The 24,859-nt window shown below is 31.2% G+C and overlaps 2 protein-coding genes and 1 long non-coding RNA gene across 3 annotated transcripts; 2 read left to right on the top strand and 1 right to left on the bottom strand.

Moving 5' to 3' along the window:
• Positions 1 to 1,221: 1,221 nt before the first annotated feature.
• On the top strand, positions 1,222 to 1,977 carry LOC116768313 (uncharacterized). The gene is made up of 3 exons (XR_004353372.2): positions 1,222 to 1,454; positions 1,664 to 1,830; positions 1,909 to 1,977. It is a non-coding gene; the product is annotated as an uncharacterized LOC116768313 (long non-coding RNA).
• Positions 1,978 to 6,747: 4,770 nt separating this feature from the next.
• Positions 6,748 to 14,928, top strand: LOC116768310 (uncharacterized). The gene is made up of 19 exons (XM_032658997.2): positions 6,748 to 6,927; positions 7,206 to 7,512; positions 7,595 to 7,753; positions 7,927 to 8,189; positions 8,259 to 8,463; positions 8,537 to 8,710; positions 8,783 to 8,918; positions 8,988 to 9,140; positions 9,460 to 9,599; positions 9,722 to 9,870; positions 11,377 to 11,532; positions 11,828 to 11,958; positions 12,032 to 12,208; positions 12,363 to 12,513; positions 13,351 to 13,497; positions 13,579 to 13,685; positions 13,755 to 13,872; positions 14,213 to 14,401; positions 14,705 to 14,928. Exons 1-19 carry the CDS (start codon positions 6,913 to 6,915, stop codon positions 14,834 to 14,836), a joined length of 3,009 nt encoding a protein of 1,002 aa, XP_032514888.2. The 5' UTR covers positions 6,748 to 6,912; the 3' UTR covers positions 14,837 to 14,928.
• A 2,830-nt stretch (positions 14,929 to 17,758) lies between these two features.
• Positions 17,759 to 24,267, bottom strand: LOC133319587 (striatin-4-like). The gene is made up of 9 exons (XM_061524774.1): positions 23,811 to 24,267; positions 22,509 to 22,757; positions 22,258 to 22,423; positions 22,010 to 22,189; positions 21,338 to 21,436; positions 20,510 to 20,694; positions 20,058 to 20,348; positions 18,939 to 19,196; positions 17,759 to 18,860 (listed from the first exon to the last, which is right to left on the bottom strand). The coding sequence occupies exons 1-9, from the start codon at positions 24,027 to 24,029 to the stop codon at positions 18,486 to 18,488; spliced, it is 2,022 nt and encodes a 673-aa protein (XP_061380758.1). The 5' UTR covers positions 24,030 to 24,267; the 3' UTR covers positions 17,759 to 18,485.
• Positions 24,268 to 24,859: the final 592 nt, after the last annotated feature.

The following is a 24,859-nucleotide window of genomic DNA, read 5'->3' as shown; positions in this document are numbered from 1 at the left end:
TTTGAATATACCAAGCACTATACTAAAGTTTTGCAGTTTGGGCATAGTGATGACAGCTGGTGGGCTTTGGGCTGGTTCAGAAATAGACAGTAGACCGAAATATCGAGACGAGCAGACGCTAGTCGGTGGAACCGTGTGGTCGCAAGTTGTGATACCTATCGGATTGATCATATCTTCCACAGTCGACGAGGAGCTGTATATATTTGTTCATGCATATTTCTTGTTCACCGGTTTTATGCTGCTGGGTTTTACGGGAGTTGTTCTGGTTTGTTCTTTTGCGGTACATAGAAATCATATTTTTTCTAAGAATATTATTTACACTTAGAATGTGGCTTCAGCATAAAAGAAACAATGCAAATAGTTACATAAAAAGTATTTTAATAGTTAACTTAAACACTGATAAATATTCTACGTTCTTTTAGTGTTCAGATTTAATTTAAGAAATAATTTATACAATTACGAGGAAAAATAGAAAGGAAGTTTTAATTGTTTGTATAAATAAATAAGGTTCTATGATTTTTATGTTTAAATTCGAAAAGGTCGACCCAATTAAAAATAATTCAAAGTTATCTTAATGTACCGTCAATATGTAAAATCACTATTTTATATATATACATAGTTTTACTTATGACGATACACTTATCGTCATAAGTAAAACTATAAATGATTCTACGTTTTTTCATACGAGATCCACAAAATATTTGCATAAACATTTAAGTAATTAATTTTAACAATCTCATATAATTAAAACTGTTTCTAGGTATACGAGGAATCTAAGAAAATCAATAAACGAGAACAGTCTTCCATATCAAATATCCAACATTTGTCATCGGACAGCTTCGATAAAATTTATTTTGCCATAGGCGTTCTGTCTTCAGTAGCAGCGCTTATTACCCTTTCTGACTTTATATATATTTTGATTTGAAAATTTCACAAATAGTTCATATGAATGAATTAAAATTTTGAAAACTGTGTGAATACTCGAAACCCTAGATTTTATTAAAACATTAAAAATTATATTTTTATCTTTACTTATCTCCGTAACTTATGAACCTTCAACTTTCCGTTCCCGTAGCTTTGCTATCTGTAGTCACACCGAATGTCACACAATGTGTAAATATTTAAAATGTCAATTCCTTGGTTGTTTATAAACAGAAAGGTACAAATTTAGATTATTGAATTGTATATTTGTAAAACATAAAACATTGTTTGAACGTTGTTAAGTATTTATCCACTTAATGTTAAGATATATTATCACTTTAACTTTATTCGTCATAATTTCCTTACAAGATATATTTTCGAGATATAAGCTCTCATAGATAACACTTCTATTAGATAAATTCAATATGATATAGGAATATATTTTTTGTCATCGAAGAAACTTGAAAACCACAAGCGTAGTGTGGATATATGGTTACCTTGTTAATATAGAAAGCCTATCAACTGTCTGTCTGGTAAAGATATTATATATAGTTATCTGTTATTAGTATCATAAAGTAAAATAATATTATCGCGATTTTCAGTTTACATTTTCTTTTAATATATTATCGATAAATTGTTAATTTTCATTAAATACTATACAACGCTATTCGGTTTGTAGAAAAATTAATTTGTACAAGGTTTAGTAATATTTTAACCATATCTTTACATTTGCTTTTCGTAGTGTAAGCAGTAGTCGTGCGTGTAACGCTATAAAAGTTTGGCCTAGCATTCAGTGTAACGTAGGCATTAAGAAATATATATATGAAAGCATTGTTAGATCCTCATTAATATTATGCTCCAAAATTTTCTTTAATGCATATCGCAACCAGCAATCATGCCGTTTGGTTTGTAAGTATTTGATTTGTTAATTTTAATTAATATTTTTTTAGATTTATAACTTCAGTAAAATTTAATTTTTAATTTCAGCATTATTATAACAGGATTGTTGGCCTTTGGTGCATATTGGACGACTAAATACATAATGAACTTGTCAAATAGCAGTCATCACACCGACTTGCTGGTCAACAACACGTCGACAAGTCTCCCCAAGATATAGAACTATCTAGACAAAGTAAAATAGAAGTACACTAATAAACAACAGCCGTCTTTGAGAAATGAATATAAAACGTTTGCTTACATAAAATTTATCATATTTTAAAATCTCTATTCTTTAAATTTTCCTTTTGCAATGAATTTATTTTTCTATTAACAAAGCTGTGTATGAAAAGAATCGACCTTAAAAATTATTTGTTTTCTAATACATACTAAAAGGTGTATGCGTTACTTATTTTTTTATTTTTAATAAATCTTGCATTTGGGAGTTACTTTTAAAATTTATAAACATTTAAATAGTCGATGTTTTATTAAATATGCTAAATGATGGCTCAGGCTTTTTTTGTAAAACCATTCTTTAAATCCGAGATGACACTTTGTATATTATGTACTTGAATAATAACAGATTTACTTAGTCTCTGTTATATGTTTATTTTGTCTCCCTTATATAAAATAATTATTAATCTGCAACGTTTTTGCAACTATTAATAAACAAAGACGAAGGTACGAAAAATACAATTTCTAATAAAACATGTACCAAAATAATCAATACAAATAGAATATTTTAACGTAATCATTCTGTAAGTGTTTCGTTTTCCCTTATCATAATTGAGTAAACACTAGAGATATTTTATATCTATATCTTGAACTTCACTCCAGTTATAGTATATTTACAAGAATTTTATCCTAAACTATAATTTAATTACAAATATAACTTACGATTAACTTAAATCTAATTGTGATGCAAAATATTAAATTGTGTATTAAGTGTTAATAATTTATGTTAGTGGGTCGTGTTTCATCCAATCTAGACCAGTCAAATTAGCGATGGGCACATCATTGTTTTGAGTATCCATGTCCAACAAATATCTCACACCCAAATATAATGTGACCGCGAGGGCTCCAGTGACAAGAAAGCTACAAATAACAGCTTCACTTAATATAAGATACGTTTATTAAATAATAAAATAATTGTTAAAGCGCATATCTATTACTTACGTGCCAACAACGACCATTTTGAATTCTATGATATTATAGATACTTATGAGAAGATTACTGTACACCACTCAATTAGTTTGTTAATGACCAACACGATATGAGGCTCTGGGTGTTTAAAATTAATTTATTAAATAAATATTTGCACAAAAATAAATAAACAAATAAAAGGATATAAACAAAACCAGATCCGCTTTTTGTTTGCATTTAAAACAAAATACTCCTAAATAAATAGCACACATTTTTCTTGTAACGTTTTGGATATTGTTGCTTTAAGTTTATGTTTTGTTTGTGTATGTTTTTTCATTCCTATACACTATTTTATCTGGATCGAAAGCAATTTACGTGTATTTCCTTAATACAAGGATTTCTAGCAGAGATTTGATATAGGGAAGAATTTTTGATTTCTGCGTCATATTTATATACATTTAACCCCTTGAACAAAAAGAACTATAATTTTAACGTTAATATCTTTGTATCGATCTACGATGCGGTTTTTGCATTTGAAAGCAAATTTCCTCACGGTTGTTCTTAGCTATGTATGTCTTAATAAGTATGTTATGTTTGATTTAATAGCATAAAAATATTAAAAACTGAATATATTAATTATATCTTCTTCATCGTCGGAAGAGTCTTTGCAGACTCGTCGTGGTCATCACGTATCAGTGATCTGTGACACATGATGACTTTCAATGGAAGAGATAGTTGAAGTGGTTTCCCTTTGCCTTCTGCACCAACACTTTTTAGGGGCTATTTAGACCCCAAGACTTGCTGTAGTCAGTTCCAGCCAGTGGTGTCTAAATGCTCTTAGAAAGTACATATGACTCGGAAAGGATCACATTGGTACTTGCCAGGTTTCGAACCCGCGCCCGAGAGGCGGGCCTTTAACCTTCAGGCCACCACGACTTTTTATATATACAATTATATATAATTGTAGTATAAAACTATTATTTCTTGTTTTAAAATATTTCGAAGGTAGTTATAATTTCAGTTAAGTAAGGTTTGCAATTTATTTAAATAAATTCAGTTACTAAAAGGAATATTATTTCTATAGCTCATTACTAAATGTTGAACACTTTTGTAATTGAAATTTCATCTATGTAATAAATATAAATATGGTACATTTTATTAATCATACAGTCAACGCTCAGTCTAGACCCTATTTCCGTTTAAGTCCAGACCAGAGCTGTTTCAATGCATTCAAAGGATAATGCATGATTATTGTATGCTATGATAACCTATTTATCTAAATTATCTATAAACAAAGATTGCCGGCAAAAGACAATGAAGGTTTGATCTCCCATTTTAATCTAAGATATGGGTTGTTTTGTTTGCCATTTACATAATTCAAAATTAAAAGGGTCTAAGTTAGTTCTTAACTGTTTCTTTACAAAATAAACAAAGTAAATTTATAAGAAACAAGCAGAAAATATATGTTGACATATAATTTAAAAAAAACCATTCAATAATCCCACCCCAGTAAGGATAAGGGATTAATTAAATTATATTCTTTCTTAATTACTTTATTTTTACTTAACAATATCACTTAATTCCGTCTATATTGTAAATTATCTTAAAATATTAAAATTTTTTATGTAAAGTTCAATATCACATATAAATTTACAGACTAGTGTCTTTTATAATATATATTTAAATAATGTGGTCTTGTTTCAGAGAGCTGATAAGTTTCATGTTATTACCAAACAAGTTAATGTAAAAATTTTCAAAATGTATGCAATTTGATAAAAAAATATTGTTACAAAAACACAGTTACATAATTTTCATGTAAGATACATCACATACATGACGGATCTAGACTGCATTTGCTTTAAAATATTAAAATATTATGTACGTATATATTGTACGCTGTTCATCGTTAAGCGTACAAAATTGTATATTTTTTTTTCTACTTACCATATACAGAAACATTAATTACTGGCACAGTGTACATAACTTCGTTACGTTCCTTGCAATTGTTTGGACGATATATATTTATAAATAGTAAAATCCTAAGCTTAAATTTCTAGGTAAAGCAGTTATACCATCATTGTCACTACTAGCCGTGTTTTCAATGGTCGTTGAGGATGGCGTCGTATCTTCCTCCGGCTCATATGGCATCAAAAAGTACTTTGTGCCCCAATACGCGGAGCATGCTATCACGCAGGCAACGAGAAGGCTAAAATTATAAAACCATTTAAATCAAGCCTAATATTCAACTTCCTTTTCAACGCGACACTGAAAATATCTTTCGAGGAAAACAAATTACTGACTGTAGATATTTTTATTACACAATTTAAATTTTGTTTAAGATATAAGATTAGTTATTAATGGAATTATGCTTACAATCCAAAGGCCATTCTACTAAATATTCATTTTGTCGCTATCAAACTGAGAAAACCTAACTCATTGACCAAGTTTTTAAACGGGGATTTTACTCGAATCATACTCTTTTATAAACTTCAACAAGTAAAGGTACTTGTATAAGTTTTCTATTATTATTTATATATAACTATACTTTAATATTGTGCCAACCTTAATAACAACGACGTACGTTATGACACATACATTTATTTAAGTCACGGCATAAAATTATTCCTAATTACTAAATTACAATTTCTAATAATATCGAAAATCTTTAATGTTAAGAATATATTTAATAGAAAACAGTTCGAACCTATAATTATTTGACAGCTGTTTTAAGATTTATTTATGTTTAAAGTAATTAATTCTTTCGCTGAGAAATCATTTGGAAGGCGCCTTTATCCGTGCTAAGAAAGAACAATATGTACTGTTTAAAAACAGGATCTCAAAATCACATGGGAAAATGTTTACTTCCGTCATTATATGTCTCATTATTTGTATATCTATTTACATATTAAATATTTCAAATAATTTATAGCCAGCTAAATCTGAAACCAATGAAATCGAATTGATAAAATATTGGATAAAATCATAGTAATATTTATTGCGAGTATTAAAAAAGTATTATTTGCGAGTATATTAAAAAAGGAATAAATACGATTTATAAAAAAGTAAAAGAAAGCCGTGTTTTAGAAAAAAATAAAATAATTAATATAAAAATAATATCAGTAAATTGTTAAGAATAAACTAGACTAAGCTTCTGAAGAACTGTTTTGATGTAGATTTTATGACATTGCTGAGCAAAAGCCTCTTCCTACATGGTGGAGGTTAGAGGATTAATCACCACGCTTGCTCAGCCGGATTGGTGATTTGAAACTTATAATATATTGAATGAGGAATATAAAACACTTCGTATGCAGAGTGATAATGCAAAAAAAGTATGTATGTATGTATGTATGTATGTATGTAGTTTTTAAATAATAAAATCCGCGTAGTAAATCCGAATAATACTAGTTTCATTTAAATGAATACTCGCGAAAATCTTAGATCTCATTATGTGATAATGCAAACTTATGTCAAGCATACTATGATTTTGTAAATTTGCGTGGAGTATGTTTAATTTTGTTTTGACTTTCTATGTGTATTGCAAAGATCTTTAATTAACATAAATAAACTGTTACACCAAAATTGTTTTATATTATGAATGCTTTTATATACACCTTTTTACAAAATCACCTAAATGTTAATGGTACAGATATTTTTTTTATAGAATAATTCAAAAAAATCTCAAAGCTAGAAAGCTGGCTACTTACAAGACACTTAAAAAAATAAAAAGGATTTGAGACAAGTGTTTGACATATGTCACGAGGCAATAATTAATTTTAGTTTAAAAAATATTTCTAATATTGACCAATCTATGTCTCCATTCTACGTTACTGGCGGAATATCCTAAGCACATTTGCACGTAACTTAAAATTTAAGAATCGTTTAAATATAAAACATATATATTGAAAGTGAAATATGAAAAAATCTAAGGTTTACATTAGTTTAATAAAAATTACACGTAATTCGTTAGGCTGATTATTTTAGTTTTGAACGAGCCAGTAGATATACATAGTATTTTTAACACCAAAAAAATCGCACCATCAAACTGCATACAGGAGGCTTCCACTTTTTCATTCATGAATCATAACACAAAGTATCAAAGTAGATTTATAGGAAACAAGGAACTTTAAGTATGTAGTTCACTGATACAAACTTGTGATACGAGCACAGAAAACATTTAATGCATCTTTAATATTACAATATTACAGAATCGATCAGAGGTGTCGTTAGCTACTGTTAAATCTGAAACGCACACACAAAAAGAAGAGATTTATATTCCACCCTTAGACCAATTTAAAGTCAAAATACATGATATTAGAATTCCGGATGAGGAATCAAGGCTGTATACTGTCAAAGTTACGTTTTTTGATCAGTTACTGTGTTCAAGTGCTGTCACAACGACAGGAGGAAGAGAAACTGAGGATTGTAGAAAGAGAGTTATCGCAAGAGGCTTCATGAATTACGATCCGTCGGATTATGAAAAGATGTGTTTATTTGCTGACACTCCACTAATAAGTATTGCTCAGAAATAATAATTCCTTTAAAATATAAAGAATACACCTAATTCTACTATATTAATGTAACTTATATTTTTCAGTTAAAATATATCCTTTTAAAGAAGCGGAATCCAAATTATCTCGTGTCTTCACTAGCAGTTCCACAGCTCAATCCCATTCTTCTAAATCAACAAGTACCATGTCAAGTGAAAAATTAGAAACTTATGAGTGCACCATAGACATACTGCCGATTTTCATTGGTCAGTAAAATATAAATACTTTGTAAGAGTTTTATTCTTATATACTTAAACCCATTTATATTATATTCAATATGTTATATGTATTTTTTGGTAATCATGATATGAACATTTTATCTTGTTCTTTTTTAAGAAAGTTTATATCAAAAAAATTAATGCTTGTCGATCAATTTCAGACACTAATAAAATGTTCTTCCAAAAACGATTGGAACAAATAATCGTACCCTCAGTACTTTTCGTGAAAAGTTGGGATAATCTCCCTCTCATAACGTTAACTATTAAAGCAAAACGAAATATTGAAAATTTGAAACATCACAAAATACTTAAAAAGGCTAACTTCATGAAACTCACTCTTGTTGGTAGTTATAATATGATAATTCCATACGATTCAGAATTTACCTACACTGCAGCATCGAAGTTACCTCTGGAAAATGAAACGGTATTTCCGTGTGCTAACGATTTCCGACAGTTATTTGTCATTTCTCTTGTCTTATCTTGTTAATTATAGGGCGATAGTTTGGTAACGTTCAATCAAGGATATGAAGTTCCAAAAAGATTTAACAGTCTTTCCTTTTACCCTAAATGGGAAAGCTTGAGGGCTGGAGAAGATACTTTTTGCAAGGGAGATGAGAAATTTCATATCAGTATAGAGGAATTACAAAACGTAGAAAATATTGATTTGGAATATTATGAAAAGGCAACATTAAAACCATGTAAGTCAGTTATCAATGAGAACATGTTCAAATATAGATTTTATAATTTAATTAGACATAATTTAATTTTTAGTTAACACAATCTGGGCATCTTTTCACCGCTATCTTTTTTTCAAAAAGAACGAACTTAGTCTCTCTGAACACTTACGAACGTACAATTGGCCATTGGAAGTCCACGTTTATGGAGAAAACTGCGGTTATAGTTTTATAGCGTACCTTGACCTGTTCAAATTATTGTACCCTGGCGGTAGAGTTCACCACCTTTAACAACATAGCTTCTTAAAAATTGTTTCGAAGTATATATGCAATAAATTTTCAGAAACGAAAGCTCTTTTGTTGGTCCCGTTAAAATGGATTGACACAGAAACCATGGCCATAAAATGTGGATGTGAACCGCTGATTTCCCCAAAGGAAAAAGCACCTTCAGTTCTTGCGACAGTTCAGAAGTCCAGCAAGTAGGATTGGGAACTCAAAAATATATTTTTGTTTAATTGCTTAAACGTTACGATATTGTTTTTTCCCAGGGCTACAACAGATTCAGCGCTTGCTAGTACAAATACAGAAATATCACTATTTTCAAGGTCAACTGGTTCTGATGGCAATAGTGCTTTTGTCATTGTCGAAGTGGTTCTCGCCAGGGCTTTTAAAAATCCTGTCATTCCTCCCATCATACCGGAGTATATATTGTGCTTATTTTAGAAATTATAGCGTTGAAGATATATTTATTTCTGATTTTATATGATTTCTCTTGTAATTATAAATATTTCAGATTGAGATTTTTAAAATATTAGCAAAATTAACCGTTTTCTCAAAGTATGATGTATTTTTGGTTGTAGAAAAATCATATTTTCAACAATAAGATTTAAGGAAATTATGCCATTAAAAATTACCTTAATAAATATTTTATTTAATAATGCAAAGTTATTAATTAAATGATAAAGGATGATAATAAATGTGTTATTTTAATTAAGCTATACAATTAGCTTCACAATACAGGACAGAAATCGCTGAAATGTTGGTGGATCTGGAGATAGAACCTACGAAGAGATCTTGCACTGGTCGAGGGCAACAGGAAAGATCTTGGAGTAATATCATACGTCTCGCGTCCTCTGGTCTCTCGCATGTGCCATACTTCGGTACGACTAATAAATTATTTCTACCAACTAGCTCAACTGTGGAAATAGAAAAATCTCTTATTTAATCGCTTTTAAACTATGCTATTGAAATTTGAAAGAAAATATTGGTATTTTTTTTTTAGGAATGTCCGATATTTGCACAATAAATAGACAGCTGAGTGAAACGCGAACTCGAGTAGAGATTGTCACATCACTTTGGCAAGAAGCTGCAATTTTCGTCAATAACAATTTTGTAGTACACGATTTCCTAAATTCTGACGAAACGTTCCAGGTAACTTGTTTATTATTTTCAAATTTTGTAAATATCACTTCAATGCCATTCATCATACACTTTTTAAACTGTTAATTAAAAAAAAATGAGGCTTTGATAAGGGTGCAAATGGAAAACATGTCGTAATTTTTCTACATACCCTATGCACGTTTTATGACGTGATAATATTTTTTTGCGTTGTCAAAATAGAACATAATTAAAAAAATTAATACAATTTCTCCAATTAAGATTAAATAATATGAAAGTTAAAAAGTTTAAAAGATATGAGAGATTTTCAATGAACTCTGTAATAATAACAATAAACAAGTACATAATTACATTAAATACATTTTAAAATATTTTTATAATTGGATATATATTATTTATCTCTTGTTTTTAAACCGCAAAAAATTAACGAACTATTTTTGTTATTTTATTGATATTAGGTATAAACAATCATTATCTGAAAGGTAAACATTTTTAACGTTTAAAGGCTAAGTGATAAGCAAATAAACTATTTCTCATATAAACATAATTTTACGGTAAGATTAATTGGTTTATATATTAAATAATGGTTAACCTTTTAAACATTTGATCACGCTCAATAAACAAGTACATTTTTTAATACATATGATTATATCTAAGATTTTCAAGTGTATTAATTTAAATAAAATTATAAAACAGTTTTACTAAACAAGTAGACACTCCCATGATTCATCTCGTCTGCCAGTGATCGCGGTTACTGCATAGGAACCGAAACCTCTGGAATCTTTGGTTGTAAAATAATAAAAAAAAACGCGCGGTAATATTCGAAAACGTTAGTTTAGTTTTAAAATTATACAGTTGCATGTACAAAATATCATTTTCTCTGTAGTCGGATAAAAAAACAATAATTGTGAATTAAGATCCAATGAGGAACGGTAGAGATAATTAGGTAACTCAATAATTTCACTTATTAGTAACAGAAAATATCAAAGTATAAAAAATAGATAAATAAATAATATTTAGCCAACAGCGATTTGTTTTTATGAACACCAAAAACTGTGTTTTTGTAACAAAAATGTGAAATACATTAGCTCATTATGTCTAAAAAAACAATCCTTAAAGAATCGCAGCTAAACATACTTAGATTTTGAAGTATCGTTGGATGACCTCACGACACTTACGAGGGTTGGGGTACTATTTATAAGAGGGTGTCTCGCTTGTTCGAGTAACCAAATGCTGATTAAATTTCAAATGTTATAAATTACAGTCACCTTTCTTTATTATAAATTTGGTTTTGTATGAAATTATTTTATTGTTACATATATCTGTAGCTTTAACATAACTTTATACATATAATTAAAACAATATATTGGAAATTATTAACTGTTACGTTTATCTCTTCTTCCTGATTTCTTGAAAGTTTGACGAATTTCATACCTTTTACCTCAGATATTAGAGGGTTTAGACTCATATTTTTATATTTATTCTCTTATAAATGTGTCTGTGACATGACAGGATATTTTTAACAGACATCTATTACAGGAGATGGTAATGATAGCGCACGCTTGTCTCATGCGTATAACAAATGACGCCTTAATAGATTCAGATAAAAAACCTCCCCCGTATTCTGTACAAAAAGCTGCTAGACACGCGCGACAGCTCCACGACCTGTCACACGCTATGGATCTTTATCTACAGGTAGAATTCTTGTATTTCTAAACGGTGTCTATTATAATGAATAGAATAGATATAACCGTCTGAAGTAATCATTCCATCATAACCTTTTGGTATGCAAAACCGGAGTTCAACTCCCCTGGGCAAATGTATTTCTAATGTGTACATGAAATATAAATAAATGTATAATTTTGACCAATAACGATTTAGCTCTTGGGAAAAGTCTTATTTACACCCATCAACTTTGTTAAAGCAGCTAGTGGATAGAAAACCCTTGCATCGGTTCTTTAAAGATACTGCTAATTTAATTGAATTTTAGTTAATAGTCCAAGCGCCACGAGAAGCAGATAGCTGGCGTGAATTAGCTACGTGTTTACGAGATATAGATAAGGACTGGGCAAATGTTTGCATAGATAAATCAATTATACTAAATCCAAGACATCCGTTGAGGTAACATATATTATAACTTAATTATAATATCTGAATTTGAATAAAGATTTAAATTAACATATGGTGTGCACAGCCTCCTCTCCAAAAGCTGTATGATATTCGAAGAAGATCCCAATGCAGCCGAGCCTTTCTTCTTGGCTCTATTAGCATTTTACCCGTTTTGGACTGCAATCTGGGCAGCTGCTAGCGCTTATTTTCTACACAAGGAAATGTTTCACATGTCGGATCAAATAATGGGACAAATGAGAAAGTAATAATAGAATTGCAATGCAATTTAATATTTTGGAATCATGAAATATAACAGATTATAAAAAGTTCATTAGAGTATTGGGTTTAATAAGTAGTTATTTGGTGTTTCAATAAGCCAATTCTATCAGAATAATGATTTTTTGCTGTGAAAATAGGACACAAGCAGAGGGCTTAGCGAAGGAGCCGAGATTTCCCCGAACTTGGGAACAGGAACTGGGAGAGTGGTGGGAAGAAACCCCACTCCTACCTGGCACAAGTGTCTACTACGACGCTGCAGATCTATTGCTGAGACTGCGAGGCATTGACGTATGTGAGATTTTAGAAAGTTTAGAAACGATTTTACAGTTTTTTTGGAAAGTTTAGAAACCGTTTTTCTTGAAGAACACACACACTACACTATATATTATATTACAATTTAAAAATATTTTAGAGATATGTGAGTTTATAACAAAAAAGCCCGATTTTAAATTAATTTCAACCGTGATCGAATAAGATCTACAATGCAAATGAAGAGGTAGTACATAGTTCGGCGTTCTATTTCTAAGTAGATTGCGTCTTGACACTATTTATCTCAACTTCACTTATTCCACTTCTTTCGATAAACCTTTTTCATCTGATAACTGCCATTTATATTTACTTACTTTCAACGGCCTCGAAAAACTGTGGAAGAGTACTCTTTGTATAAGTGATATGCTTCAAAAAGGGTCTTTATTCATCAATAAACAAGAAAGTGTTCACATGCTCACTTTAGCCCTGGGAACTTGTTTACGAGAAGTTTCAGAAAAAAATAATATTATCTGTAAAAAACTCTGTCCGAAAAAGATACCTATAACTTTAACCAATTCCATTTGTTATTTTTACTTTTTAATAATAATATATACATAAACTAAAAAAACATAATCTATATTTATATTTTTATTGTTCATTGAACCGTGCCACCCTAAGTATTTGCTTTTATGAACATGTTACACACTTAATTTGTTTTGCTAAAAGCTGACTTAATCTAGCTTTACTTTTCATTGCCTTTAAAGATTTAAAATCATCGTAATTTGGGACTAATATAGGAGCTTAGCTTGCTTTGCTAATATTCTTAAATATAACAAGCTATTTTCATTAAAGATGGTTAAGCGTTAATCAGTTCAGTTGGCAGAAATATGTATAGCCAAAGCACTTTTGGAAAACGGAGACTCAGCCGTGTATTACCATATGGTAGCTCTGTGCTGCAGACTCAAAGGGAACTACGCGGACGCTCTTTGTCATCTCCAAGAAGGAATCGACAAATATGGAGAAGTACGCATACACATACAAAGTTTATTAAATGAACAAAGTAGTGCTTCAGGTACTAAAATATTTATGTTATAATTGTTTTAGATTAGTTATCTTAGAAGCTTACAGGGTGAATGCTATCACAGGACAAAGGAATATAATTTATCGTTGGCTTCTTTTGAGAAATCAGGAAGTTGCAAATCCGCTTATACGTATGTATTTATAAACAACTTCCGTACTGTCCCTATTATGAGATTAAAGTCAGTATTGTCACTGGATAGAACGCTGCTGTCGTTGCCTCGTCGTGACGGAGGAAGAACTCGTTCCATACTAACAGACCTGGTCCGCCGTCACCCAAGCGCATACGCATGGATGGCTTTCGCTGATGAATGGATGACGGTAACCAAAAATAACTATTATAAAGCAAATACAATTAGATGTACGTACGTAAGTAAGTAAGTACTGTCTTTTTACTACACCATAGTATCCAACAAACTCAAAAGGATACTATTTTGTATATTTATTTGGTAAGCCTAAAATTTTAAATATCACTCGTTAATAGAATATGTCATATCAAATGACGGACAATTTGAAAGGTGTTTGGAAAGTGACTAAGTATGAAAATGTTATCTGATTTTTCAAAAAAGAAGTAAGCCTATTATAGTTTGTAGCTTCGTCATATAATAACTACTATTGGAACTTGTAAGGTATATAGGATATTTCATGTTTATAAACCCAGCGCAGTGCAGTAGGTGAAGGAGGAGATGCTAATGTAACAGAAGAACAAAGATCAGCATTAGCAAATGCAGAATCGTGTGCGTTCACTGCCCTGGAATACGACAGACGAGCTGCCCGAGCCTGGGCGCTATTGGCCACTTGTCTCACACCTTCAACTAGACGAAACTATTGCAGAGAAATGGCGATACTGGTATTTGTATTAAGTTTTGCAATAACAGCATTATCCTCACGATTTCAAATACATATATAGTTTTATAGTCAGTGACATATATGTACTATAAATTAATTTAGTTTTCTATTCACAACACCTTCACAGCACCTTTTAAACACGATTAAGTGCAATAACAAAAACAAACACTAAATTTAGGAACATAATCGTGTCTAGTAGGATAACATATTGAATGTAATTTAATTGTTTTTCAAACAATTTCTGTAGAATATATGAAAGAACAATGTTTCATGGTACTGTAATAAATATTGTTTTATCCCACAGTGTGGTTTCGCGAAGAATTTGGATGACCGTCCAAAGACCTACAGCCGGGAATCGAGAGAATCATTGTGTTTCCGTATCGGCAGACCTCTGAGGGAATGTCGGTGTAAAATGTGCGAACACATTGCGTTGTAGCTTCGTCTAAAATTTACTTTAATCTTATAATTTATTATGGATCTATTCTGACACACCTTACTTAATGTTATATAAAAGGAATTTCAATCCTACTTACCCATTTGAATTATTTCATGCAATTTTTTTACAGTCGCTTTTGGTATCTTTTTAATTGGTCGTTACAAAAGTCACTAAAATTTCTCTTTTATAAAGGAAATAAATATAAATAAGCAAAGTTAAAAATAAAATTAATTTTTGTAATTCAAAACGGATATCATGATTCTTATAATATAAAGTAATCCTATCCTTGAAGTATGACTTTCTGAGGTGGCATATGTCGGTCATGAGGAGGAGTTGGTTCTACATCAGGAGGAGGCGGATCCGGCAACTCAGATAACTTTCGTGTGAGCCACATGAGAAAATAAATAAAAAGGCCCATTCCTGATATCCTAAAACGCAAATAAATAAGCTATAGTCATTATTTTACACATAAAATATATACTGAGAATAATTTTATACATTCGTATGAAAATGTATCTGGCAATACCCTTATTTTTTATATTTAAATTTGAAATAAGAAAATTGGAAATTATTTAATAATACAACACTGATAACTTACATGCCCAACATTTTAGAAAATTTGAGGCGTCCTTAAACTACAATTACGGGAACCCTATTGAGCACCAGACATACGATAAAATCTTACGTAATAAGTACGCCTCTTGGGATGTTTAGATAATGCCGAGGTACAAAAAATGCTAACAATATATAAAGCCAATTGCTCATTGTAATTAATATTCAAGTTAACCTTTCTCTCGTTTCAAAACATTCAGGAACACTGGCATTTTAGGTAGATGATAGTCAGAAACATTTAAAGCCTGTTAATATTTTTAGTTTTCCCGTTTAAGATGATTTCATTTAAGTTAGTATATTTTATAACTGAACATTGTGTGATCTTATCGACAATGTTTTTCAACTTTTTGAAATTCTGGTCTTTTAATTTTTTTTTTTTATTGTAAGTTATCTAAATTATAAACGATTACTATTCCAATCAAGGCGCCCCCTAATCCAATACTAGTGAGGTAAGAAAGCCATTATAAATGAAATAAATTACTTAAACTTTTGCATCGGTCAATCGATTTAAAAGTTTTAGAAATGAACGATGCCCTCGCTTCGGAGACTCTATTTTATATTCGCAGGTTGTTTTACATACATAGATGAAGAGTTATTGGGTTGCCTGTAAATTCTTATATATTTTCATAAGTTCTTTTAATATGAAAATTTTCATTTTCATTTATTATATAGCAAGTTTCATTAATAGGTAATAAAGCATTTTTTAAATCACGAGTAAAAAGCGTATGCAGACTAAGCCTTATTATTTGTTATACTAAACAATTCTTGTAAACACAACAGACCGTGTATCAAACAATGGCAGATAAAGGAAAACAACTCGCCCATTTTAAGATCTAAGTGGGTTTTATTACCTATTTTTTAACGTCACACAAGACTGCAAGCCTAGTTTCTTTGGTTTCAAGGAAAAATTTAAAAATAATTATCAGTAAATAAAACAAACGGGTAGACAAACAAGAAATTTGGATAAACAGCCCGATCTGCGTTTTTTCGCAACAATATATTCAAATAATAGAGAATTCAATTTGGTATAGTTTTATTTTACTAACGGAAACTTTATTTCTACTGTTAAGTATATATTTAAATAAGAATATGTATAATAAACTGTAAATTCATAACATACAAAAACCTTTCATTAAAATGTTTATAATATTATTACAATAATGTTACAATTATATATCAATATTTTAATAATTCTCAAATTAATTATTTTCGAAAACCTTACACTCAATCATCGTTTTGTTTAAACACGTATGCACTTATATTCATAAACGATTGTTAATTGGATCATGAACGAATATTTATATAAATACATACTTTTATATAGTACCAAATTTAAGCAGATTTGAAGTTATAGGTTTAAATAATATGAGCTATTTTTTGCACATAAACGGTTCTGTCTTAGTTTGCTGACAGTTTTTTTTTTTTTTAATAAATGGTCGACTTTTTTTTTTAAACCCTAAACTTAAAGTTTTTAAATTAAACAATTTTGTTCCAATCTGATGGATGTGTATTATAATGAAAAAATTGTTGCGCATTTATTGTATCTAGAGAAATTAATTACAAAGGAATTAGGGAAGTGAAATTCACGTGGCTTCGGATTGGCCGGTAGGAATTTTAAAAACGTCTTTCTTTAATATGCACTATTCAGGCCAGATGAAATGAAACAAAATATAATGTTGAAGAGACTATTTGCCTTCTAAAATATTCTTTAGAGGGATTAATATAAGGTTATACCGTAACAGCGATTTTTTTTTATTTTTGTCACAGATAACGAAAGCTGAATGGATTTATTGTGATGTTTTCTGCATAAATAATAAATCTGACCTGCAGCTAAAAGTATAATAGATATTGGTCTTTAATAATTAATGTACCATTTACGCAAGCAAATATCTTATCAAAAGCTAATTTGTAATCTATTTTCGCATATTATATCCCTTGCCGTATATCTGCTATACAATTTTAAATTAAGAATGAATGAAATTAAAAGCACAGCTTGGAAAGGACGACAGTAACTTGTTTCTGAGAATGTTGTTACACATGATAAATGTAGTTTTAAATAAACTAAATATTTAAATTTGATGCCTTCGTATTGAAAAAAAAAAAGATTTTATCCATAATGACACTTAAGTTTATCTGTTGCATTTTTTATAATTCCATATTCGAAAATATCTTAATAAATATTGAAGATTCAACGAAAACTGTAACTAAAGCTTGCTTTGTTTATTAATCATATGTCGATAAAATTCTCACGTGTTAAAAGTTAAAGGGTTAACGAGGATTATGAATGAATAAAACAAAAAAGACATGAAATTCGGTTATGTTGCTTTTTACTATCAATTTTGAATGTATGTGTACAAGTATGAATTCGAGGAAAAAAAAGGAATATGTAATGTTTTATATATATATTCTACATTGCAGTATTCGTTATGAACAAACATTAATTATTAAACTTCCTTTATAATTCTACTCATACCATATTTTGTTCGCTCACTCATATTCGCAAAGACATCGTTGGAGCATGTTTATTCAGTACAAGTGACAAAACAAGAGTACCGTCTATATAGATCCGATAGTTTTAAATAAAACATACTAGCTAAACAAACCATACCTCACACGTTCTCTGCAAATTATTATGAAATACTGCATAATATCTAGAACTGTACAGACACGTAATATGAACGCATCAAAGAAACATCTTCTATATCCTCATGATATTTATTACAAAGGGCTCGCTTACAGATGCATAGAAACGATCAATATTCTCACTGCGTATCGTAAAATCGGTGAAAAAAGTTGCAATAAAAACCTAAAATCCACATACTGAAAATCTAAAAATATATTATAATAGATTTTAAATGTCTATACAGAGATGAGTGTTCACTACGCGCTTACAACGAGCGTCGACCGTCCGTAACGTTACAATATTAAATACGTCAAAACACCGGGACTAGACGCCATCGGGGGCGAGCGACGGGACTCGCTACTGCGTTAACATACAGTTCGTAAACTAAAATGAGTTATAGTAGTAGGGGGCGCCTCAGACGAAGACTTTAGCGAGGCCGTCGGCGCCGGCGCTGGCGATGTACGGCCGGAGGGGGTGGAAGGCCACATCCAGGATGCTCTCGTCGAACTTCTTCCTGTGAGCAGTGATCTCCTGCACGCAGGTCTTGGTGTCCAGGTTCCACAGGCGCACGGAACAATCGTGGGAGCCCGACAGCAGGAACAGGCCGTTCGGATCCAGTGCCAGACCCGTCACGGCGTCCAGGTGGGCGACCATCGCGTGCGCACAGCGACCGGAAACGGCGTCCCAGAAACGGATGTGACGATCCTCGTGAGCCGTCACAAGGAGCGGCAGAGTTGGATGGGAGCGGACGCGGTTGGCGGGACTGTCGCACGGCACGCGCAACACCACCTGCGATATTTATTGTGACAATCATAATGACAAAGGAGGTTTATATATAAGTTTAACTGTGTACATATATGTATTAACCTGTCCAGTTTCGAGGTCGTATAATAGAAGAGTGCCGTCAGTGTAGACGACTGCCGCGCGGCAGGCTGCATCAGCGAAGTCCGCGGCCGCCGGCGCTGAGGTGGAGCCGGGGGAGTCGTCCCTAAGCGTGGCGAGCAGGGGCCGAGGGTCTCGTGGGGACCACAGCCTGGCTGTACCGTCCGCTGATGAAGACAACAGCCTACCACCAGCGCACGACAGCGACCACACCGCGTCCGTGTGCTCGCGGAGTACCGGCCCCTGATAACACAACAAATATCAAACATGATGTCTATGAAACTGTAAATCCTATTCAGTTTTGGATAACTCCTAATCGTTTAGGCTTCGTTATGATTCAATCTCATGTAAAGTTTTTATAAGTAACACAATTACTAAATTCAACGACTCGATAGCTCAATTGTTAAAAAAATTGTTATTGGTATTCCCGAGGTTGCAGGTTCGAACCTGCTCGTGACGATGAAATTTTTCGTTTTATATTTACAATTTTATTCTTAATGTATGTACTAAATTAATATTGATTTAATCGTAAAAATAAAATTAGAATTCTTGTCATACTTTTCTTTGATGTAAAAAATTTGATACCAAATAAATTTTGTTAGTTATAATGACATATCAAGACAAGAAAATTTCTTATAACAGGCTTATAACAGGCCAATACTCTACAAATTCATTTAAATTATCAATGTAAATAGATTTAAAAATGTTTTTTTTTTTACATTGAAATCTATTGGTTTTATTTTGTCATTATATTATTGCTATAGCTAAGATGTGATCGCGTTTTGGCCTACGTATTTTATAGATAAACGAGATTAGATTATACAAAATAAAACTTTCTTGTTGTCTTCTTCTTTGAATACAAAATTTCTATGTAGGCACTAAATATCGCTACAATCCAAATTTTTTAAAATTTAAACATAAATTATTACTTTCAATTAATTAAATTAAACAATGTTGCAACGCAGTAAAATTAAACCAAAAGATAAAAATGTGACTTTAGAGAAAAAGACGAATATCCTTGACGAAAATGTTATATATATAAATGTTGTTTATCTAAATACATAGTATTTAACCTAAATATTTATACATTATAACCTAACGTACCAATACAGCGGGATCATATGAGTCGTATGGATCAGCGATGGGTGGGGGCAGGTTCCAAACTCTGATGGTCCCGTCCAGACCCCCTGAGAAACATTCCTCCGAGCGGGGAGCGCCCATAGCGAGGCAGAGCACTGGCGCTGTGTGGGCTCTGAACGTATACAGAGGTTCCACATCCAAGCCGGCCGACTTCTTAGCTGGGACAGTACGCTGGAGATCCCACATCTTCAGCGTGTGATCCTCGGAGGCTGTCACCAAAGCAGCCCGCGTCGGATGGAAGGCGAGAGCACGCACCTGTTAAGAAATTTTATTAGATAAAAAAATAATGTATCAAAATTAACATATCAAACATTGTTACATATAGTTTATAATTAATTAAGAAAATAGATATTTGAAAAATGTAAATAAAATTATAAGTTGTATGTAATATATATGTGTGTATATGTATGTGTTACCCCATCAAAGTGTGAACGCAGACTGTATTTAGCGTTCCAGGTCTTCCTGAAGGACTCCTTGCTAGCGCTGGCCACGTCGTAACCCTCGGACTCGTTGCTGACCGTCAGCTGTGCCAGCTCTCCCAGAGCTAGCGGCTTCCCGTCACCCTCACGCGCCGCTGTCGCTGAAGAGGCTGGGAATTTCACTGTAAGAAATATATTTATACTACATCTATCACTACACTAGTTTTTCATCGATTTTGGAATTGAGTGCAAAAATATATGAAGCGTACAGAAAATATATATTAACAAGTTTTAGCAGCTCGAGTCTGTGTCAATGGATTTCATACAAAATACAGCCTTTAAATGCCTGATCCCACAAGAACTACACAGATTAGATCTTGTTATGTAGTCTAAATAACATTATTGGCAAGTAACAGCAAATACAACCAGTAGTTATAGCTGTGAAGGACCAACACACATCCATACATTCATACATCTATGCATAAAAATATATAGCTCTTTTAATCAAGTCAATATAAAATTATATTTAAACATATGTATATAAATTTTCATCAGAAAGGGACGCCACAAGCCATTTCTATGTATAAAAATTGGTATAACAAACTAATCCGAAAAGAACTACATATGTACTTGTTAAAATATAAAATGTATATAACCAAATTAATATATTGCTTAAGAAATCTATATATGATATATTACAATTGAAAAAATACAATTTTAAATAATTATAACTGATGATGTTAGCCTCAACTGACTCTTTAAGCTTTAAGTAATGAAACTTCTAAGAAATTACTTATAAATATATATTTTTTAATATCAAAATACCGGTTGGGAACTCATCTCCTTGTCCTCCGTCAGCCTCGCTCTCAGTTAGCAGGTTAAGTTCATTTAATACTTCCTCCGCTTCTTGGTCCACCTCTTCACCTTGTAAAAAAGACAACATAAAATATTGTTATATCTATCGATCATAATTTCAGTATTCTACACATCCAAAGGTAATTTTGGAAAGCAAAACTAATTCCCTATAAATTCTACTGGTGTTGTCATATGTAGGTTAATTATTTCTATACATAGCTTGTTGATGTTACAAATGCTTAGAAAACAATTCTCCAATAGAACATACACAAGCAATTGAAACCACTTTTTTATTCAATTATTGATAAAAAAAAGGTTTAATGCTATTCTTGATCAAATAGAATTTCTTATATAATATAATTTTATGCAAGCATAATATTCTTTGGGAATATTTAGTATTTTAATATCAATATATAAATAATTTTTGTAATGAATATTGTTATAAGTCTGGAAGTGGTACATAGATATACAAATATAATGGAGTAAAAGCCAGTAGAAATGGCTAGTGAATCACAACTCATATATGGTATAATATTAAAATTATAATACTCCTGTTGTTCTTGGGATCCCCGCATATGAACAAATCTATTCATATTTAACACCACAACTTACTATACACTATATAAACTTTTAATTGTCTACCTTGCTTAGTTGCAGTGTGGTGCATTTGTTTGGCATCTAAGTCATCAATTTCATCCATATCCATTTCCTGATTAGATAGAAACTCAAAGTTAGCAAACACAGCCGCTGTCTCTTGAACGGACATCCCTTCTTCATTATAACCGCTGCCTTGCTGAGCTCCTTTGCGTTGATCTTTTCCACCTTAAAATCAATATCATTTAAAATGACAGAAGAGGTCATTATTTTAGAGGAACCATTGTAAAACTTACCATATTCATACATCTTACGATTTAAGGCAGTATTCATAGAATAGTGTTGTTGTTTGTCACAGTTTCTGTGGCTACTATCATCGGCCGGCTCCTCATTGTTTAAACCAAGCAAAGTTCTTACTTTGTTTGAACGAACATCAAGGATGGTATCTGTGTAACCAATTTCCTGTTGAGTTAAGAATAGATTAAGGTTATTTGTTATTATAAACAATTATTATAGAAAGTATAGCGAGTTGATATTATAATGATACCTGTAGGTACTGTTTAATCAATTGTCTACCCTGCTTCCATTGGGCGCGCTCTGAAGGCTCCGGTTCCTGTGTAGGCTCTTCAGCTGGTGGATGCATGTCCCCCTGCTGAAGATCTACTCCATATTTCAGCTTATGAAACTTCGCTCTTTCCTGCTTAAGTGCATACTCAAGCATTTTGATCCGCCTTACCAAATCATTTTTTAGATTCTCTTGACCCTTCCTCTCACCTTGGAGGAAGGCAATCCGTGCCTATATTAATGATGAAAAGAGAGTGAATGAGTCAGTATAATGAATTCTAAATTTAAATGTATCATTAACAAACTATAAATAAAGTTCTTTTAATAATGTAAACATAAAAAAAACTTAAAGGCATCAATGACAAATAGATGAAAATATTATAATGAGGAAATATCACTTTGAATGTTAGTAGTTAAAACAATTAAATTTACAAATCTTAATATTTTTGGAACATTTAAAGTACCATGTACATAGAAATGAAAAATATATTACTTACAATAAAAATAATTTAAGATATATAACTTTGACAATTATTTTATATTTATTGAAATTTTTAAAACAATATATTTTACAGTGCTGTTAAATAACAAACCAAGAGTAATAGATAAACTGAATAGTGACAGTCTACACCATTTATAGATTATTTGTCACCTTTGTCTATACCTATCACCCATGTTCATTTCTTTTTCATTTAACCTTTAAAATAATAGAGTGAAATCATTTGTAAGGATGCCTAATTTGTATTCTAAACAACAATGGGAAGTGATAATTAAATAAGTTGCTAGATGCTATGTTTCAATAGTCTAGCATTAGTTAAATGTCAGCACTAAAATGTAATATTGGTGAATGAATCAAGATTATATGTACAGCATTAGGTACATTTTAATTGATCAAAATAAATGTCCATGATACACTGACACATGGTGGTGACTAACAGTGGGATATTGATTAGATTAAATAGAAATAAACACAAGTTTTCTATCAGTACTTAAAGTGAAAAGTTCCGATAGGCAAAACGGAAAAATGTTGGAGGAAATCATGTTTAATAAAATTCATTAATATAACACGCTGCATTAATAACTAGTTAAGAATGTTTACGCCATTGCTTAATAGAAATATACGTTCGTATATGATTGATTAGTTCAAAATAAGGAAGTCGATGTACAAATTGTCAATACTAAAATGGATTACGTGGGTATCAATACAAATAACTGTAAAATTAAACATTGACATTTATATTATACAGAATTATAAAATAAAATCGATAACAATCATAATATGCACCTCAAACTCTGCTCTGTCCACCTCCCATTGTGATCTTTCGACTTCAAATCTCGCCCATTCATGTTGGATGAAATGCAAAACGCCCGGTATTGAATACTGGACACTTTGACTAGATTCTTCATTTTGTTTGTTATTTACACTAACTCCTATCTGAGATCCCACTTGCCCTCCGTTATGATGAGATACGGAGCTATCATCCATGGCTGTAGGGATTTTCATGACATGGCCACCATTACCGTACTTGTCACAGACCTATCAAGAACTATAACATGAACTATTCGAAATCAAACACTAAAATATCATTTTTAACTAAAATCTAGCTAGTGCTCACGACGGCGACACCATCTAAAACACTTTTTAATATCGTATTCATGAATAAAAAAATTATTGCATGACGGAATACAAAAGTCGAAACGACGTCCGTCCGCTGAACATTGCTTTTTTACTTTTTTTTACTTAATGTTGCCATGTATACATATTCGAATGCAGAATTGTAATGTTCAAAATATTTTATAGCTTTTAGCATTATTTAAAAAGAGTAGATATAACTTAATTGTGTGAAGAATTAAATTAAAACATAAATAAATCGTAATTAAAACCTATTTCTGTCCTTACTCTATTTTTTTTATAACTATTATTACGAATAAATTTCAATTAAACAAAACACCAATATTTTGCACATTAAAATTTTGTTCAGCATAAATTTAACTCATCTATCCAAAAATAAGTAAGAATTGCCATCTCTGAATATGAAATGCTCAAATAATGCCTTGGACATTGTAGATACTCAAAACAATTATAGTACTTTCTGGCGACATACATTTTAGTTATTATATTTCGAAAATGTGTTTCACATTGTTATTCAAAAGCAAAACATTGGATAGAAATCTTGGTAATAATTTGTACAAGCCATGAAAACAATATTTTGAATTTTTTTCAGGAACTTCAGTTGTATATAATTTTTCTAGCCCTGATTTATTCAAGTCTACTTCATTTTATGTAACATCCTTATATACTACAAAATCATCTGTATGACTTGGTTCAAATAT

The sequence above is a fragment of the Danaus plexippus genome, chromosome 4, assembly GCF_018135715.1.
Source record: "Danaus plexippus chromosome 4, MEX_DaPlex, whole genome shotgun sequence".
NCBI lineage: Eukaryota > Metazoa > Arthropoda > Insecta > Lepidoptera > Nymphalidae > Danaus > Danaus plexippus.
Note: the sequence above shows the minus strand (reverse complement) of the source record. Positions and strands in the feature narration are given on the sequence as shown.

Coding starts and splice junctions, on each gene's coding strand:
- LOC116768310 (XM_032658997.2), top strand. Junction 9,141..9,459: donor ATTCCTCCCATCATACCGGA/GTATATATTGTG, acceptor TTCACAATACAG/GACAGAAATCGCTGAAATGT. Junction 12,514..13,350: donor TGAGACTGCGAGGCATTGAC/GTATGTGAGATT, acceptor TAATCAGTTCAG/TTGGCAGAAATATGTATAGC.
- LOC133319587 (XM_061524774.1), bottom strand. CDS start 24,029: ATGAAAATCCCTACAGCCATGGATGATAGCTCCGTATCTCATCATAAC. Junction 21,437..22,009: donor CCACACTGCAACTAAGCAAG/GTAGACAATTAA, acceptor CTTTTTTACAAG/GTGAAGAGGTGGACCAAGAA. Junction 19,197..20,057: donor CATATGATCCCGCTGTATTG/GTACGTTAGGTT, acceptor TTGTGTTATCAG/GGGCCGGTACTCCGCGAGCA.